The 17,420-nt window shown below is 40.6% G+C and overlaps 1 protein-coding gene across 1 annotated transcript in view; it reads right to left on the reverse strand.

The window, feature by feature from the left end:
- The window catches only part of LOC115781666 (complement C3-like), a 101,053-nt gene that overhangs the window by 46,206 nt on the left and 37,427 nt on the right, over positions 1-17,420 (reverse strand). Inside the window, exons 17-21 of the mRNA XM_030731871.1 lie at positions 15,802-15,870; positions 4,034-4,231; positions 3,799-3,919; positions 3,607-3,695; positions 171-310 (exon numbers count right to left, since the gene is read on the reverse strand). Of these exons, the coding sequence (XP_030587731.1) occupies positions 171-310; positions 3,607-3,695; positions 3,799-3,919; positions 4,034-4,231; positions 15,802-15,870 (617 nt within the window). The remainder of the gene's footprint in view (positions 1-170; positions 311-3,606; positions 3,696-3,798; positions 3,920-4,033; positions 4,232-15,801; positions 15,871-17,420) is intronic.

The following is a 17,420-nucleotide window of genomic DNA, read 5'->3' on the forward strand; positions in this document are numbered from 1 at the left end:
GACAAGACAGGCTAAAAAAAACAAACAAAAAACAACAGTAGAAGACTTTTTGCAGAAACTATACAGTCCAAATTTAACCCAAATCTCATCAATCTTCCTTGGACCTTGGCATGATATTTCCAACAGTACTAACAGTTTCTGAAAGTTTGGGTCTAATAGCCCAGACTCACTGTGACACGGGCTTCATTATAGTTGTGGATTATTGCCTTAATTTCAAGCTGCTCTCCACGGACTGCAGAGTATGGCAGCCTGAGGTCAACGAAGAATTCCTTCCTTACAGAGACCTCTAAATCATCACTCACACAGATACCTTCAAATGAGAGACAAACATAAAAGAAAAGGAAAAGGGAGGAGGAAGACAGTGCACAGATAAAATGGAGAAATATTATATAAGCTTAAAATACCATTTATTTAGAATCTGAAAAATTAACAAGCATTATATTTCTTCACTGTTTTAACCCCTGCAACCTACTAAAAGGATTTAAGTCAGGTGAGTATGGTGGCAGTGAATGGTATTAATTCCTACATCTTCCAAGAACTGCCTAAATACTCTAGACACATGAGACCACATGTCTGTGCACCAGGAGGAACCCAGAACCCACTTCACCAGTATAGGGTCTCACAGTGGGATCAAGGATTTCATCCCGATATCTAATGGGAGTCAGGGTGCTGTTGCCTAGCCTGTAGAGCTCTGTACATCCCTCCATAGACATGCCTCCCCAGACCATTACTGTCCCACCACCAAACTGATCATGCTGAACGATGTTATAGTCAGCATAACATTCTCTATGGCTTCTTCAGACCATTTCACATCCATCACATGTGCTCAGGGTGAAACCTGCTCTCATCTGTGAAAAGCACAGGATGCCAGTGGTGGATCTGCCAGTTCTGGTATTCTATGGCAAATGCCAATAGGCCTTCACAGTGCCAGGCACTGAGTGTAGGACTTGCTAGGATGTTGAACCCTCAGGCCACCCTCATGAAGTCTGATTGTTTGGTCAGAGATATTCACACCAGTGGCCTGCTGGAGGTCATTTTGTATGGCTCTGGCAGTGTTCATCCTTTTTCTCCTTGAACAAAAGAGCTGATGGGTTGAGGACCGTCTATGTCCCTGTCCAGCTCTCCTAAAGTAGCTGTCTGTCTCCTGAAACCTCCTCCATGCTCTTGAGACTGTGTTGGGGGGCACAGCAAAGCTTCTGGCAATGGCACATAGTTGTCTCATTATTTACCCTGTAGAGCAGCTGTTGTTAATTTCAGTAACATCAAAGCAGCTGATACTGATTAACAACCCTTCTGCTACTTAACTGACCAGGTCAATATCCCAGAAGTTTAATTGACTGATTAAAAAGTGTTCCTTTAATTTTCTGAACAGTATATGCAGTGACATCTGTAACAAGTAATCTTGCAATTTACTATTTCCAATCCAGTACTGTGTTTTACTATTTTTGTCATTTTCCTTAGTAAAAAGATATATTTTTCCTTTCTTCTTGCATCTCGGGGAATGATGTCTGGCCTATGTGACAATGAAGTCACGTTTACAGCATTAGAACAATAATACCACACAGCGGCACAAACGTAAACAATGGAGGGAGGCGAGAGATGCACATTTTCTATCTGGAAATACAGGTACTATTTTGAGTTTGTGTCATCCATCCATCCATTCTCTTCCGCTTATCTGGGGCAGGGTCGCGGAGGCAGGAGCCTAAGCAGAGAAGCCCAGGCTTCCCTCTCCCCAGCCACCTCCTCCAGCTCATCCGGAGGGACCCCAAGGCGTTCCCAGGTCAGCCGAGAGATATAATCTCTCCAGCGTGTCCTGGGTTTACCACGGGGCCTCCTCCCGGTGGGACATGCCCGGAACACCTCACCCAAGAGGTGGCCAGGATGCCCGAGCCACCTCAACTGGCTCCTTTCGATGTGGAGGAGCAGCGGCTCTACTCTGAGCCCCTCCCGGATTGGCCGCACTCCTCACCTTATCTCTAAGGGATAGGCCAGCCACCCTTCGAAGGAAACTCATTTCTGCCACTTGTATTCGCGATCTTATTCTTTTGGTCACTACCCAAAGCTCGTGACCATAGGTGAGGGTAGGAACGTAGATCGACCGGTAAATCGAGAGCTTCACTTTTACACTAAGCTCCCTCTTCACCACAACAGACTGGTGCAGCGTCCGCATCACTGCGGAAGCAGCCCCGATCCGTCTGTCAATCTCCCGCTCCCTTCTCCCATCACTCGTGAACAAGACCCCGAGATACTTGAACTCCTCCACTTAGAGGTGCTGATTCTCATGCCAGCCGCTTCACACTTGGCTGCGAACCATTCCACTGCGAGCTGGAGGCCACCCCCTGATGAAGCCAACAGGACCGCATCATCTGCAAAGAGCAGAGATGAGACTCTGAGGCCACCAAGGAAGAAGCCTTCTGCCACCTGGCTACGCCTAGAAATTCTGTCCATAAAAATTATGAACAGAATCGGTGACAAAGGGCAGCCCTGACGGAGTCCAACACCCACAGCAAACGAATCCGACTTATTACCGGCTATACGGACCAAGCTCTCACTGCAGTTGTACAGAGACTGAATGGCCCGCAACAACAGGCCAGACACCCCATACTCCCGCAGGACCTCCCAAAGGATACCCCGAGGGACACGGTCGAATGCCTTCTCCAAGTCCACAAAGCACATGTAGACTGGTTGGGCAAACTCCCACGCAAACCAGCCAGTCTCAATAGCTGGGGATCGGTCCGCCAGGGCCTCAGCCCTTGGCCACCGCCCGACACACATTGCACCCGACCCCTACGACGCCTCCTGCGGGTGGTGGGCCTACAGGAGGGCGGGCCCATGTAACCTCTTCAGGCTGCGCCCGGCCGAGCACCACGGGCTAATGACTGGCCACCAGACGCTCTCCCTCGAGCTCCCTCCCCAGGCCTGGCTCCAGGGTGGGGCCCCGGTAACCCTATCCCGGGCAGGGTAAACTGTTCCCTTGCTGTTACAAACATAGGGGTCTTCTGAACCACTCTTTGTCTGGACCCTCACCCAGAACCAGTTTGCCATGGGAGACCCTACCAGGGGGACAAGCCCCCGGGCAACATAGCTCCTGGGATCACTGGGACACACAAACCCCTCCACCACGATAAGGTGGCGATTCACGGAGGAGGAGTTTGTGTCAGCTAAAGATAATATATAGGTTAGTTGTACACTCTGTGCTGGCAAAACCAGTAATGGGGAGAGCTGAGGACATTGGTTGGACAGTATATAGTAGAGGAAATGCTACCCTTAAAAACGGTTACCATTGAATGCAACTAATAAAGTAATTTGTAATCTAACTTACTTTTAACATCTGACTTAACACAAGTAATCAGTAAAGGAGTAATCAGAAATCAAGTTACTTTTTAAAGGTAACTATGCCATCACTGAGTATATGTATATATTGTATAAAAATGTGTGCATATTCTGTAAGACTGATAGATAAAGAAAATTGAACACAGGGAATGTTGGAACTACAGCATACTACCACATAACAAAGGACTGTAGAACAAAAATAAATTCACTTCAGTGTAAATACAAAGATAAGAGAAAGTTGTGCAAAAAAAAGAAAAGAAAAACAACCCTCACCATGAGTTCTTGATATACTAATGCCAGTGAAGTGCCAGGTTGTGATTGAGTCTTTCAAGGTATAATGTTTTTCAAGTGATGTTGTGCCACTGAAATAGAAAAGTCCCATCAGTTTCAATTTGAAAAGAAATTTGTCAGAAACTTTAAACGTGGCATGACTGTTTGTGCACTGTTTTCTTTTGTTCTCCTTACCAGTTAGGCGTCTCTTCAGGGCAGTGTAGTGTGACATTACTCCAAAGCCAGCTTTCAGGGAATGCGGTGCGAATAGTGATCTTTTCACTCTCTGTATACTCATCATCTTCATCCCAGTCACCTAAAAGAAGTGATCAAAAAGGTTATTAATTTTTTTATGGTTGCAGGGATTCTTTAAAAACAAGTATACTATATACATGTGATCTACACAAACAGGATTTTTCCCATCTCTTACTGCGAGCCAGTTTGAGGGCATCATCTTTCCTGTCAGCGTGCAGTTTTTCCATCTCCTTGCAGCAGTGCAGGAAGGCCTCGGCACAGGCTGGACCACCCACAACATAGTCACGGCGCCTCTCGCAGGTGTATGGAACAGGAATGTTTTTCATGCCATCCAAACAGCACTCAATTTTTTCTTTGTCATTATAATTAGATACTGAAAAAGAGTGATGTGGAGTTAAAACAGGTGAGATGATGGTGTTTAAAAATGAATTAAGAATGATCACATACAAATGGAGCATTGCATGTTTGTAGTTGTAAATAATTTATTAGCGACTGTGACAGTGGTGTGTGTGTGTGGTGTCAGGTGATTGGTACAGCTGTTCTGCATTTGTCAGTAACTTCTACTCTTTTGTGCAGTATGTGCAGACCCAGTGGGGCAGATGTCAGGCTGTACATTCCACTGAACAAGAGATAGAGAGATAGATAGATAGATAGATAGATAGATAGATAGATAGATAGATAGATAGATAGATAGATAGATAGATAGATAGATAGATAGATAGATAGATAGATAGATAGATAATATGAATCGTCACTAGTATGTGTATATGTGTGTGTATATGTGTATGATGATGATGATACTTTATTGATCCCACAATGGGGAAATTACAGTTAACAGAACACTCATCCAAGAAGACAAACAGAACAAACATGGGGAGATAGGTGAACTGTGGCCATGCTGCCCCCCTTCTGGAGGCGCTGCCATTAAAAAGACAGAAACAATAGTGAAAACATATAGGGATGAGTGAGGAAAAAAATCATCTCATACTTTGACTCAAACTCCCTCCTCAGCTAACAGTTCTGATAAGATGTAGAGTTCATCAGCGGCTAGGTCAGGGAGATCAGTCCAACACAGGTCAGAAGAAGACCGGACGGCATGGGCGTAGAGCATCTGTTTACAAACATCCCGGAGACAATTTGATAAGTGGCAGTCCAAGGCCGCCAGGGAGCCAAATTCCTGATTCCACGACTTGTTTTGGTACAGACTGTACTGATTAATTTGTTGACAGCCTTCAGTCTTTCTGGCACCTCTCTGTGGCGAAAAGTCCAATTCATCCGAATCTTCTTGGTTCGTTCCTTCGCCGTGCAGAAAAAAGATACATACATCTCCAAGATCTTACCCCTCTGAACCAGCTCCAGATATAGAGAGTCTGAGTTTGAGTCTGTACCCTTCCTGCGTTCCCATCATAAGCAGCCTTACCAAGGCCAGACAGCTGCCCAGACTTTCTGAATTGCAACGACAAGCCAGGTATCTCCCGGTCCAATTCAAAGAAACCCCAGTGTCAATGTGTGTGTATTCCATTGACAATACGGCCAGGCACGTCCTCTTCCACACCACACAGGAATCCATAACGCAGCCAGCTGGAATGTCAATTGATAAGAGGGAATAGGGTTCTCCTTCCCCCCATCTCCTCATGGTGAAAATTTGATCAAAACAATGGCGTTGAGAGACCAGCTGACCAGATCCATAATTATAAATTCCAGTTTCGGAAGTTGTGTGAAGAGAGGCTCTAAAGCAGCAAAACAGGGGAAAAAGGAAGGGCTGGGGAGAGAAGAAAAGTGCGACCATATACCGCTGAGAGCTGAAGAGGGGGGAAAAAAAAAAAAAGTGTGTGTGTGTGTATGTGTGTGTATGTGTGTGAGTGTGTGCGTGTATATAAGAAAACAGCTGACATTCTCTGCACAGCGAGCAAAACGTGCGCAGCCACACAAGCAAATGGAGGCGTGGAAAAAACTTGAGTGATGATCCACTTGTTTTAAATCATGCCTGAAATTTTCATTTGATCTTCGTTTTTCCTCTTCTCCTCGCGTTCATGCCGGTTGTCATTTCGATTTCTGTAGCCGCGAAATCAAGCACGCGCACGACCGTAGGGAGATCAAACGTTCACATTGTGAACTGTCCGTGCTCTGTGGTAGATTGTAAATTGGAGTGAAATAATACAGGCGCAAGCAGCGATCTAGCCGGGGCGGAGTCCGTGGGGCAGGCTCATGTTTGCTAAATGCAGTGACAGCAGAGCTCCGAAAGTGAAAGTGAAATCCTCAGCCCGGTGCAGGGCCTTGCAATCAACCGCTAGCTAGAACACTGATAATGCTACTTTTGTCACTAATTATGTTAAAAAATGATACATTGTCATAGACATCTCCAGAATAAATTATGTTAGTGCTTACCACATCCTGTTTAATAGTTATCAGATAGTGGCCAGATTTACATCTCAAAACAAGTCACTGAACTCAACAGACAAATTTTGAATCAAAAGGATTTGAAAGTGATTATGCAAAACATGAAAAAATTATATATAGTTAGGAATAAATTTAAACTTTAAAAACCTATCAGATGACTTAGAAGACTTGTGCCACTTCTGCAGAGAGATGGAAAATGAAAAGAACTTGAACAGGATAACACAGGGCTTTCAAATTGTTTTGGAGTAGCAGGGGGGCACGCCAAAGTAGCAGGCACCTTATGACCGAGACCTTTGCTGTCCTCCATGGGTGTCTTTTCCCATCTGTTTTGCTTTTATGAGTACTATCCCCTAAATTTTACTACTTTTAAAGACTTTCATTCAGTACTCCCATAAATATATCAAAGTTACTATAAATGAACAACTTCTACTATGAAAGGAAGAAATGCCACGGCCGATGTGTTCACAAACCATTACTTATATGCAATGCATCTCAACAATGTTATGGTTTAATTTCAAACAGAGGTGGCAAAAGTACTGACATTCTGTACTTCAGTAGAAGTACAAGTACTTGTGTGAAAAAATACTTTGGTAAAAATCAAAGTACTGGTTCAACATCTTTACTTAAGTAAAAGTAAAAAAGTACAGGCTCTGAAATGTACTCAAAGTAAGAAAGTAAAAGTAGCTCTTTGGAGGACATTTCTACCTGCTATTTTTCTGTAAAGCTAACTGAACCTCATTATATATTATTGTAATAATATAAAATAATACATGAGAATAGAAACATTATTCCAATCTAAATTGTAAGTCTAATGAATGTACTCAGCTTGAATCTGTTATGTAGGACACAAACTGTGAAAGGGAATTTAAACACAGCTCTATTCTCTGTGTCCTCCATAGTAGAGGGTGACTTTGCCTCCACCTAAACACAAACATGAGGATACTCAGGGGTTACAGTGGGATTCAGAAGGTGGAGGAACCCTAAGATCAGCTGTAGTGGCTCTGCATGGGGAGAAGAATCACAACTTTCTATTGTGAGCTCCAGTAAATGATGTTGGTGTGCAGGCTGTGATCAGCTGACCTGCTGCTGCTCTGAGGTTTACTGCTCTGTGTGGATGAACTGAATTCACAAAGATGTAACCCAGTATTTCACAGCTGATCTCCATCCTCTACATTGACAGCATACAGGCTGTATAAATGTTGGATTCAGTGAATAAATCTCAGCATCAGCAGCTTTGATTCAAACTCATCTCTGCTGCACTGATGTAACCCGCGCCGCCCGCACCGCAACGCGGCGTGTGTATGTGGTCGCCGGTTTCACCACTAAGCCACCCAGGCGCCCGTAACCTGTAACTCTTACCATGAACACAGTCTCTGTGCACCAACACAGAGCTTTACTGTAAATACAGTACAACAAGCTAACCTGTTTATTACATGCTAAACTGCAGTATTTTCATACAATCTCTGAATAACACAAAGTTAGCATACTTGAGTTTGTTTTGTAGTCCTTACCTTTAAATCTAACCTCGCTCCTTCCTCTCCTGTCCTCTATCTTACATCTTTCTCTATCTCTGAGTGAACTACTCTCTCTTTGCTCTCCCTGTAAATACAGCAGCTCTTCTTTTAGCTAGCAGACACACTGTGTGACAAACTGCAGACACTTTGTGTGTTTGCTGATATTTGTTGAGCAGTTAGAAACGTTGCATTTACCTGCCACATTACTCCCTTTATGCTCGCTCCTCTTCAGTAGTGCTAGCTAACCTGTTTATGTCCTGCGAGCGTGAGTACAACTTACGGACTCGGTCTGGCCTGCTGTAACCCCTGATTATAGCGCTTTAAATGAGACATTATTTATATGGGTTTGCGTATTTAATCCCTTTGTACCCAATAAGCCCCGGTGATGGAGGATACACCAGTATGATTGTCTCTTATGTTATTCCTCCGTTTAGGCTCAGATTGCTTGATGTTTGACAGAAATGCAAACTTTTCTCAGACGTGTTAAACCTAAAGTAACGAGTCTGTTTTGAAAAATGTAAGAAGTAGAAAGTACAGATACTTGTGTAAAAATGTAGGGAGTAAAAGTAAAAAGTAGTCAGAAAAATAAATACTCAAGTAAAGTACAGATACCTGAAACATGTACTTAGGTACAGTAACGAAGTATTTGTACTTCGTTACTTACCACCTCTGATTTTAAATAATTTTGAAAGGTAATCTTCAAAAGTACAGAAGCTGTGCTAATGCATATTATTTTATCGTCATATTATTTTATCGCCAGTGACCTTTCTCTCATCTGATCATTAGAATTCTATTCTTCACATTGTTCATGTATACCTAGTTTACTTACTTTCAACCTCGGACATTGGCTTGAACCATTTCATAAGCCCAATCATCCCATGGCTGGCAGCCACTTGTGACGGCTGCCGTTTTCTCTTATTTCTCTTGCATGAGAAGCCATGACGGCAGAAGACGATATGAATAGTCACATGGCAGTCGTGAACGATCAAATGGCTCAGATTGAAAGAATGTAAATATTGCCACGTGTGTCCACATGGCGCTGGAAATGGAGACGGCGGACGGCGAAAAAATTTTTCTTTAGGAAAATTAAAAAGAGCGCAGAGTGGTGGAGTAGGCGGAAAATGCGCCTGCCGCCAGCATAATTTGAAAGCCCTGTAACAAAATGTTTAAATTATTCAAACATGTACTGTTAGGAAGTTAAATGGAGAAGACAAACTGTAATTTTATCTTGTGTAATGCAAACTTGAATAAGGACCTGCCCCCCTGCAGACCTACATTGGAATAAGTGGGAATAGAAATTGCTTTTTGTTGAAAATGCCTTATTTGTCCCTTTTAGATCCAATGTGAGATGTGCCTGAGGTGGTTCCATCAGGCATGTGTGGGAAGCCTAAAAAAAACAGAAAACAGATTTGTTTGCTTTGCATGTTCTCTTTAAGTTTGTGTGTTTTCAATGGTGTGCTTGTTTGTTTAGAGTTCCTCTAAATCTTAATAAATGTAATTTTGAAAAATATGCTTGACATTTTTCTTTCCAAAACTTTAATTTAAGATGACTAAGGGAAGGAAAAAGCCAAAGTCTCCACATTCACTCAATGTAATGCTGGTAAATTAACTTGTTTCCATGTTATGGAGGGGGACCAGAATATTTCAGCCATCTGAAATATTTGGTTCCCCCTGTGTACAGTAACTTTGGCAAATAAAGAGCAAATGTTTTCATATTCACAGTTGTTGTCCTTGATGAGAGGAATAAACACTGTAAAAGACTTGCTGGTAAATTAACTTGTTCCCATGTCATGGAGGGGGGAACAGAATATTTTGGATGCCTGAAATATTTGGTTTCTGTTAGGGATTATTTTTTACTCAATGAATAAAGGACAAATGTTTAAAGGTAAACTCCAGTAAGTTAATTAATAAACAGTGGATCAACTGAATAATAAACAATTAAATAATACATTAGACAGAGAGCAACAGATAGAAAGTGCTGACTAACTTCTCTGTCTCAGTGCATCTTATCTTGGAGGTTTAGCCACAGTACAAGTAAAACAGTAAAACATCACCTAAAACGTCACTATGTTCTGTCATTAATCTGGACAAGATTGCTCTCTATGACAAATTAAAAAATCAGGAAGATGTGCTGTATAACTCCACCGCTGATAAGAGAAATCTGGCTCATGAAAAACCAGCTTGAACAACACCGAAGACAAGGCCAACTTACAGCGCCCAGAAGTTGTATATGGTTAGATAAGTGGCAGTATAAAAATGTTATGGTTAGAGAGCTACACAGGCTCGGAGAGAGAGAGTGCACACTCTTCCTCAGAGTCCCCACATGCATGTGTGATTTTTCTGATTCTCAGTGTTTCAGGTGTCTTCCTTCACAAACAAACCTATTACCTGTCAATTGGTGACCCCGATGTGATAAGGACTGATAACGGGTAATAACAGGTGATTTGTGAAGGAGGATGATTGGCAAAAGAGGATGAAGCGGAATATTTTCTCCAGGACTCACCTTGGGACTCAAAACACTCACAGGGGGCACCTCATAAAAAGGTAAGCAGGAACCTGTTGTTTAAATAACCAAATTATGCAGAATTGGGTGTTAAAATTTTTCTGAGTGAGGAGGAGGTAAGGTCATGAGAGAACAAATTTTAGAGAATCTGTTAAATAAACTGTTTAAAGCATCAGAAAAAAAAAATTGGTTGACATTAAAAAAATATGGGTAATAGAAACAAAATAAGTTAAGTCATAACTTATGATATGAGTGAAAAAGCATTGTGAGAGATGAATGAAACATAAAACTGCCCTATAGCATTAGGCTATTGATCAAATTTATTTATTTATTAAAACCAAGAAGTGTGTGTGGTTGGAAAATTTTCTGTTGACTAGAGATAACTCCTAATATCCACAGCATGAAGTATGGTGTGTGAGAATTGGCTTTTACGTCATGAAAGATGACGAGTAGGGACGTTTTTGAGTCGCGCCCTAAGTGGTGGCGCGCTGAAACCATTACAGACATTAATAGAGCTAATTTAAGTGTTTTGGCCGACCAGTGGCATGAAACTGGATTAAAGACTAACAACTATAGTCGCGGCCAAAGTGGTGGCCTGCTGAAACCATTGCAGACATAATAGAGCTAATCTATATGTCGGGCTTTACCAGGAGCATGAGGCCGGATTAAAGACTTAAAAACAATGACTTGCTTGTTTGATAGACTGATGGCTTTTTTTTTTTAATTGAAAATTGAACATAACCAATATTTCAGGCAATCTTTCATGGTATACATTGGCAGAAAAGGAAAAATTGTTACAAAAGTGTTGTGTGAATAAAATAGAGACTAATAAATTGGCATGAAATTGTTAGTAAAAGTTGCAACCAAAAGTGTGAATGAGGAGGACTCTGTGTGGGTGGGTGTGTGTGTGTGTGTGTGAGTGAGTGTGTGGGAACAAGTGGGCTGATATGGCAGTGGAAAAAAAAAAGAGGGATGAAATCCTAAAAGAAACCGGTAAAACAAAATTAAGAATGCATAAAGTCCAGAGGACAAATATCAAGGTTGTAGTAAATATAAACAAAAAAGGGGGAGACGTCCCTTGCTAATTTATTAGATAAAGCAAAAGCTTAGATAAATTCTTTGTTTTAAATTATGCACCTAAAAACAAAAGGTCAGGAATCTGGGAAAAACTCTAAAGCTGAATCACATAGGAAAAGGAAACATGTCTCTGTTACTATCTGTCTGTGTGTCTGTCTGAGTCAATGTGTGCGTGTGTCTTGCAGAGAAAGAAAACAACTGGAGTTGGTGTGTGAGAATGAGACTCAGAGTTAGTGTGTGTGCGTTTGTATCTGTGTGTGTGTGTGTGTGTGTGGCTCAGAGAGAGAGACAGAGAGAAAGAGACAAAGGAAAAATGGTTGTAATGTTTAGCAACTGGAGTGTGTGTGTGTGTGCGCGCGTGCATTCGTGTGTCTCTCTGTGCATTGCGGTATGTTTGTGTGTCACTTATAGCGTTACTGTGTGTGTGTGTGTGCAGGTGAATCTAAATTTGTGTGTGTCAGAGAGACAGAATTTGTGTGTGTGAGTTTGAGACAAATGAGTTATGAGTGCTATGAGTTGTTGTTCTGTTTTCTTTGTTTGTTTTTTCCCTTTTGTGTTTGTTTGTTTGTTTGTTTTTGGTATGAATAGTAGAGTAGGAAGTGAAGGTCAAGAGCTCTCAGGGTTAAGGTTTACCCCTGATACAAACTGAGTATTGCCTACCATTGAAGTGCAAAAATCGAAAAAAAAAAAGGGGGGGCAGTCAGGAGTTCATTGTTTTTAATTGGTTTTAATTGTGCATCATTACCACAACCAGAAAATAATAAGAATATCATATACTTATTTTATTTTTAAAATTGCATTTTTCAGTTTTATTTTTATTTTTTATTCCCTTTTCTCTCTTGATTTTTAGGTTGTCTAGGGCTTTGCTTAGTTCTTTAGTTGCCCTGGTGAGCAAAATATTTTTATTTCACTCCCATTTCTTTTCTTTTTATTTAGTTTTTGCACATTCTTATCAGAGTCTGGTTTGATAAATAATCCTGAATATCCTGAATAATCCTGAATATCCTGAAAAAAAAAAATTCGGGTGGGGGTATATGTGTGTGTGTGTGTGTGTGTGTGTACATGAATATATGTATGTGTACATGTATATATATTAGGGATGGCATGATACCACTTTTTTATGACCGATACTGATATTTTACCTTTGGGTATCTGCCGATACCGATACAAATCCAATATTTTTTGTATTATTTTTAAAAATTGTTTTTAAATGCCTGGATCCATTTTACATAAATCAACAGTTAGTCGTCCCACATACAAGACTAAGGACATGGGGGGGGCTTTTCAGGCAGTGGTGCCAATGCTCTGGAACTGTTTACCACTCCAGCTCTGTTTAGATGACTCTGTGGTATCTTTTAAAAAACAGTTGAAAACTTTTCTGTTTAACCAGACTTTCTGTTGACTTTATTTTTTATTCTTTTTCTTTTAATATGGTAATGTTATATTTTAACATGGTGTTTTATTTTTTTATTTCATTTTGTTTTTTTGAGATTGTGTTTAAATTATTGTACAGCACTTTGTGACTTTTTGTCTGTGTAAAGCATTATATAAATAAACTTAACTTACTTACATACAACAATCGCTCTATCACCTGAATCCTGTTGCTCCTATGTGAGAAGATGATGCATTGGCTTATGGTATGTTGCAAATTTCATTAGGGCTGCAACTATTGATTATTTTAGCAATCGAGTATTCTATCGATTATTCCATTGATTACCCGAGTAACTGGATAAGAAATACTTTTTTCGTATTAACAGTTCATCTGCATATTTGAACTTCCGTACTGCAGTTTATCCCTGTGTGAAACAAACAGGTCAGATGAAGCAGCTACAAAGTTCATGTTTCTTCACTTACTGATCAGTTGGTTGATGAAGGACCTCCAGTTGTTTCCCAATAAAGGTTTAATTGAGGTTACAGGCAGAAAAGCTTCATCTGGATGCTAGAAAAACATTTTGTCCACTCCATCAGACCTCACCGGCTCCTCTTTACACTTGTGCAGACAGAGTGCACGTAAAACAGCTGATTGTTGTTGTGTTATCAGTGTTTATGTTGAAAAACTGGGGGCTGCGTGAGTGTAATCTTGTAATGCTTTATATTCACAAGCATTCTCCCCAACACATTTCTGCTACAGGTCTATATTTAGTCACTAATCAGAGATTAATCTATCAAAAATATTTTGACGGGGAAGGGGTTCTTCCGGTACCGGATGGTCACCAGTGCTAATAGCGGCGCTCGCTAGCAGTATGTCCAGGAGCTGAAGTAGAGAAAAAAATAACAGTTGAAATTCTCAGCACAGCAAGCACAACGCAAACACGAGAGAGAGCGGTGGGGGCATGGAAAAACATGTCGCAGTGATGGAGAACTTTATAGAATCTGAGTTTTTTTTTTGTTTTGTTTTTTTTAAACTCCTGATCCCCACTCCATTTCAGTAGGTGGTGGTAATGCAGCTCTAAGCTGGTTTGGTCAACCACAGACCCACAAGAAGAAGACGACGACAGAGAACTGTAATGCAGCTAATGTTGGTCAGATCAGATCGGATCGGATTGCATTTTTTATTTCTTTCCGATATCCGACCCAGTAATTTAGGCCAGGATCAGACCGATACCGATACTGAATATCGGATCGGCGCATCCCTAGTATATATACATAAATATATAGAACAGTGATCTTATTGATTGCAAACATTGACATCAACCTCTTATAAAAATTGAGAAGTGGATATTTTTGTTTTTATTTATTTAATTATTTCCTCTTGATTGTTTTATTTGACTTTATTTCAATTTTAATTTTAAACTTTTAATTTTATTTCTTTTATTTTAAAGGGGAGCACACTTGTGGGGCCCTGGCTCAATCAGATTAGAGACAATTAGTGGAGAAAAGTTAAACGTAATTGATTTTCCTAAAATAAAAGCCAGTATAACAGACGAATGCCTCAATCATCCCAAATTGAGGTATTTAATGCAAATTATGTTAAATTGTTGTTAAATTTCAAGAAAAAGTTTCCATCAGGACTCAGTTTTAGTGAAACCTTAAAAAGAAAGGTTAAACAAATCAGCGCATGTGAATCAGTGTTAATTTTGTTGACGAAATATTTTCGTCATAGTTTTCGTCAACGACCCTTTTTTTTCACGATGAAGACGAGGCGATTACTAAATTAAAACCACCTAAAAGGATAAAAACAGTGATGATTTGTCAAGACGAAACCATTATCGAAAGTGTAAATTAATTTTCTTGCGAAATTAATTAACACTTTAAGGTTTTTAATACGTATGCTAGAGCAGATCAGATTTATGTATTTATTTTAGAGTTTTTTGTTTTTTGTCTTTATTTTTACCAGGAGCTGTAGATCAACATGAAAGTTACAACCTTGACATGATTTTCTGGAGTTCTTTTACCGAGAAATCATTCAGAAGCACTGCGAAGCCTGTCGGATCCACCTTTCTGGCTCCGAAAATGAAGCGGTGAAATCCTCAGCCAGGCGCAAGAGCGTCTCAGCAAGGCGCAACGCCTGCGATCAGTCACTAGCTAGAACACTGACCACTGAGCAGCAGTCCAGTCCTTTTTGTCTTCAGCTCAGGCAAGACGCTTCTGATGCTGTCTCTTGTTCAAGAGTGGCTTGACACAAGGAATGCGAGAGCTGAAACCCATGTCTTGCATACGTCTGTGTGTGGTGGTTCTTGAAGCACCAACTTAAGCTGCAGTCCACTCTTTGTGAATCTCCCCCACATTTTTGAATGGGTTTTGTTTCACAATTCTCTCCAGGGTGTGGTTATCCCTATTGCTTGTACACTTTATTCTACCACATCTTTTCCTTCCCTTTGCCTCTCTATTAATGTGCTTGGGCACAGAGCTCTGTGAACAGCCAGCCTCTTTAGCAATGACCTTTTGTGTCTTGCCCTCCTTGTGCAAGGTGTCAGTGATCGTCTTTTGGAAAACTGTCTAGTCAGCAGTCTTCCCCATGATTGTGTAGCCTACAGAACTAGACTGAGAGACCATTTAATGGCCTTTGCAAATGTTTTGAGTTAATTGGCTGATTAGAGTGTGGCACCAGGTGTCTTCAATATTAAACCTTTTCACAATATTCTAATTTTCTGAGATACTGAAGTTGGGGTTTTCATTAGTTGTCAGTTATAATCATCAAAATAAATAAAAATTTTTTTTTTTTAAATATATCAGTCTGTATGTATTGAATAAATATGATATACAAGTTTCAGTTTTTGAATGGAATTACTGAAATAAATCAACTTTTTCATGATATTCTAATTTGATGACCAGCACCTGTGTAGGAATTGGTTTAAACATCGAAGCAATCTTACAAAAAAACATTTAAAAATTCCCAGTAAATTAATTGTCAAATGGGAATTGTTATTTGTATCCATAAAACATTTGATAGAATAAACTATTAAAAGTAAATTTGGTGAATCTGAGGGTTTGAGCTATTGTTCTCACTCAGGCTGGTTCTGTGGTCAATTAAAGCCGTGGATCGTCTCCTTCTGCTAGGGGTAGGACACTTCAAATCTGAAATTGAAAAACAGAAAGAAGAAATGGAGCATAAACATTGTGTCCAGTAACATTCCTTTTTGGAAAGCAATCCTGAGACAGCAGTGATCACGGCTTACATTTGAAACACAGTCTCCTAAAATGAGGCCTAAAACTTTATTTATTTATTTGGGGGTGTGGGGTTATATTACATTTCTTTATATGAATTTACAGTTTAAATGAAAAAAGTGTTAAGAATTTTCTTTTGGTTGCCTTGATACACTATATGGACAAAAGAACTGTGTCACATTATGCCCACGGGTGTCATGGCTGCGATGTGTGGGAAGTGAAGTTGGACCCCAAAATGCAGGACTCACAGATGGAAATTAAAATTGAAGGGTGTTTTATTTATGAAATGATGAGAGACATAACATACAAACATAAACCAGGCTGGACAGGTGCCAGAATTAAATTTAAAACTAAGTGGCAGAGAAACATAGACAACAACACCACAAGGAACAGACACAGACACTTAAATACACACATAAGGTAACTGGGGAACAGGCAACAGGTGAGGGGCACAGCTGAACATAATAAATCAATGAGACAAGGGGAAGCAAAACTAAGCACAAGGAACAAGGGACTATCAAAGTAAAATTCAATTCAATTTCAATTCAATTCAATTTTATTTATATAGCGCCAAATCACAACAAACTGTCGCCTCAAGGCGCTTTGTATTGTGGGTAAAGACCCTACAATAATACAGAGAAAACCCAACAGTCAAAACGACCCCCTATGAGCAAGCACTTGGCGACAGTGGAAAGGAAAAACTCCCTTTTAACAGGAAGAAACCTCCAGCAGAACCAGGCTCAGGGAGGGGCAGTCATCTGCCGCGACCGGTTGGGCTGAGGGGAGAGAAAGACATGCTGTGGAAGAGAGCCAGAGATTAATATCAATTAATGATTAAATGCAGAGTGGAGTATAAACAAAGTAAATAAGGTGAATGAGAAACAGTGCATTATGTGAACCCCCCAGCAGACTAGGCCTATAGCAGCATAACTAAGGGATGGTTCAGGGTCACCTGATCCAGCCCTAACTATAAGCTTTATCATAAAGGAAAGTTTTAAGCCTAATCTTAAAAATAGAGAGGGTGTCTGTCTCCCGAATCCAAGCTGGAAGCTGGTTCCACAGAAGAGGCGCCTGAAAGCTGAAGGCTCTGCCTCCCATTCTACTCTTAAGTATCCTAGGAACCACAAGTAAGCCAGCAGTCTGAGAGCGAAGTGCTCTGTTGCGGTGATATGGTACTATGAGGTCTTTGAGATAAGATGGGGCCTGATTATTCAAGACCTTGTATGTGAGGAGAAGGATTTTAAATTCTATTCTAGATTTAACAGGGAGCCAATGAAGAGAAGCCAATATGGGAGAAATATGCTCTCTCTTTCTAGTCCCTGTCAGTACTCTAGCTGCAGCATTTTGGATCAGCTGAAGGCTTTTCAGGGAGCTTTTAGGACAGCCTGATAATAATGAATTACAATAATCCAGCCTAGAAGTAATAAATGCATGAATTAGCTTTTCAGCATCACTCTGAG

The sequence above is a fragment of the Archocentrus centrarchus genome, chromosome 1 (genome assembly GCF_007364275.1).
Source record: "Archocentrus centrarchus isolate MPI-CPG fArcCen1 chromosome 1, fArcCen1, whole genome shotgun sequence".
Taxonomy (NCBI): domain Eukaryota; kingdom Metazoa; phylum Chordata; class Actinopteri; order Cichliformes; family Cichlidae; genus Archocentrus; species Archocentrus centrarchus.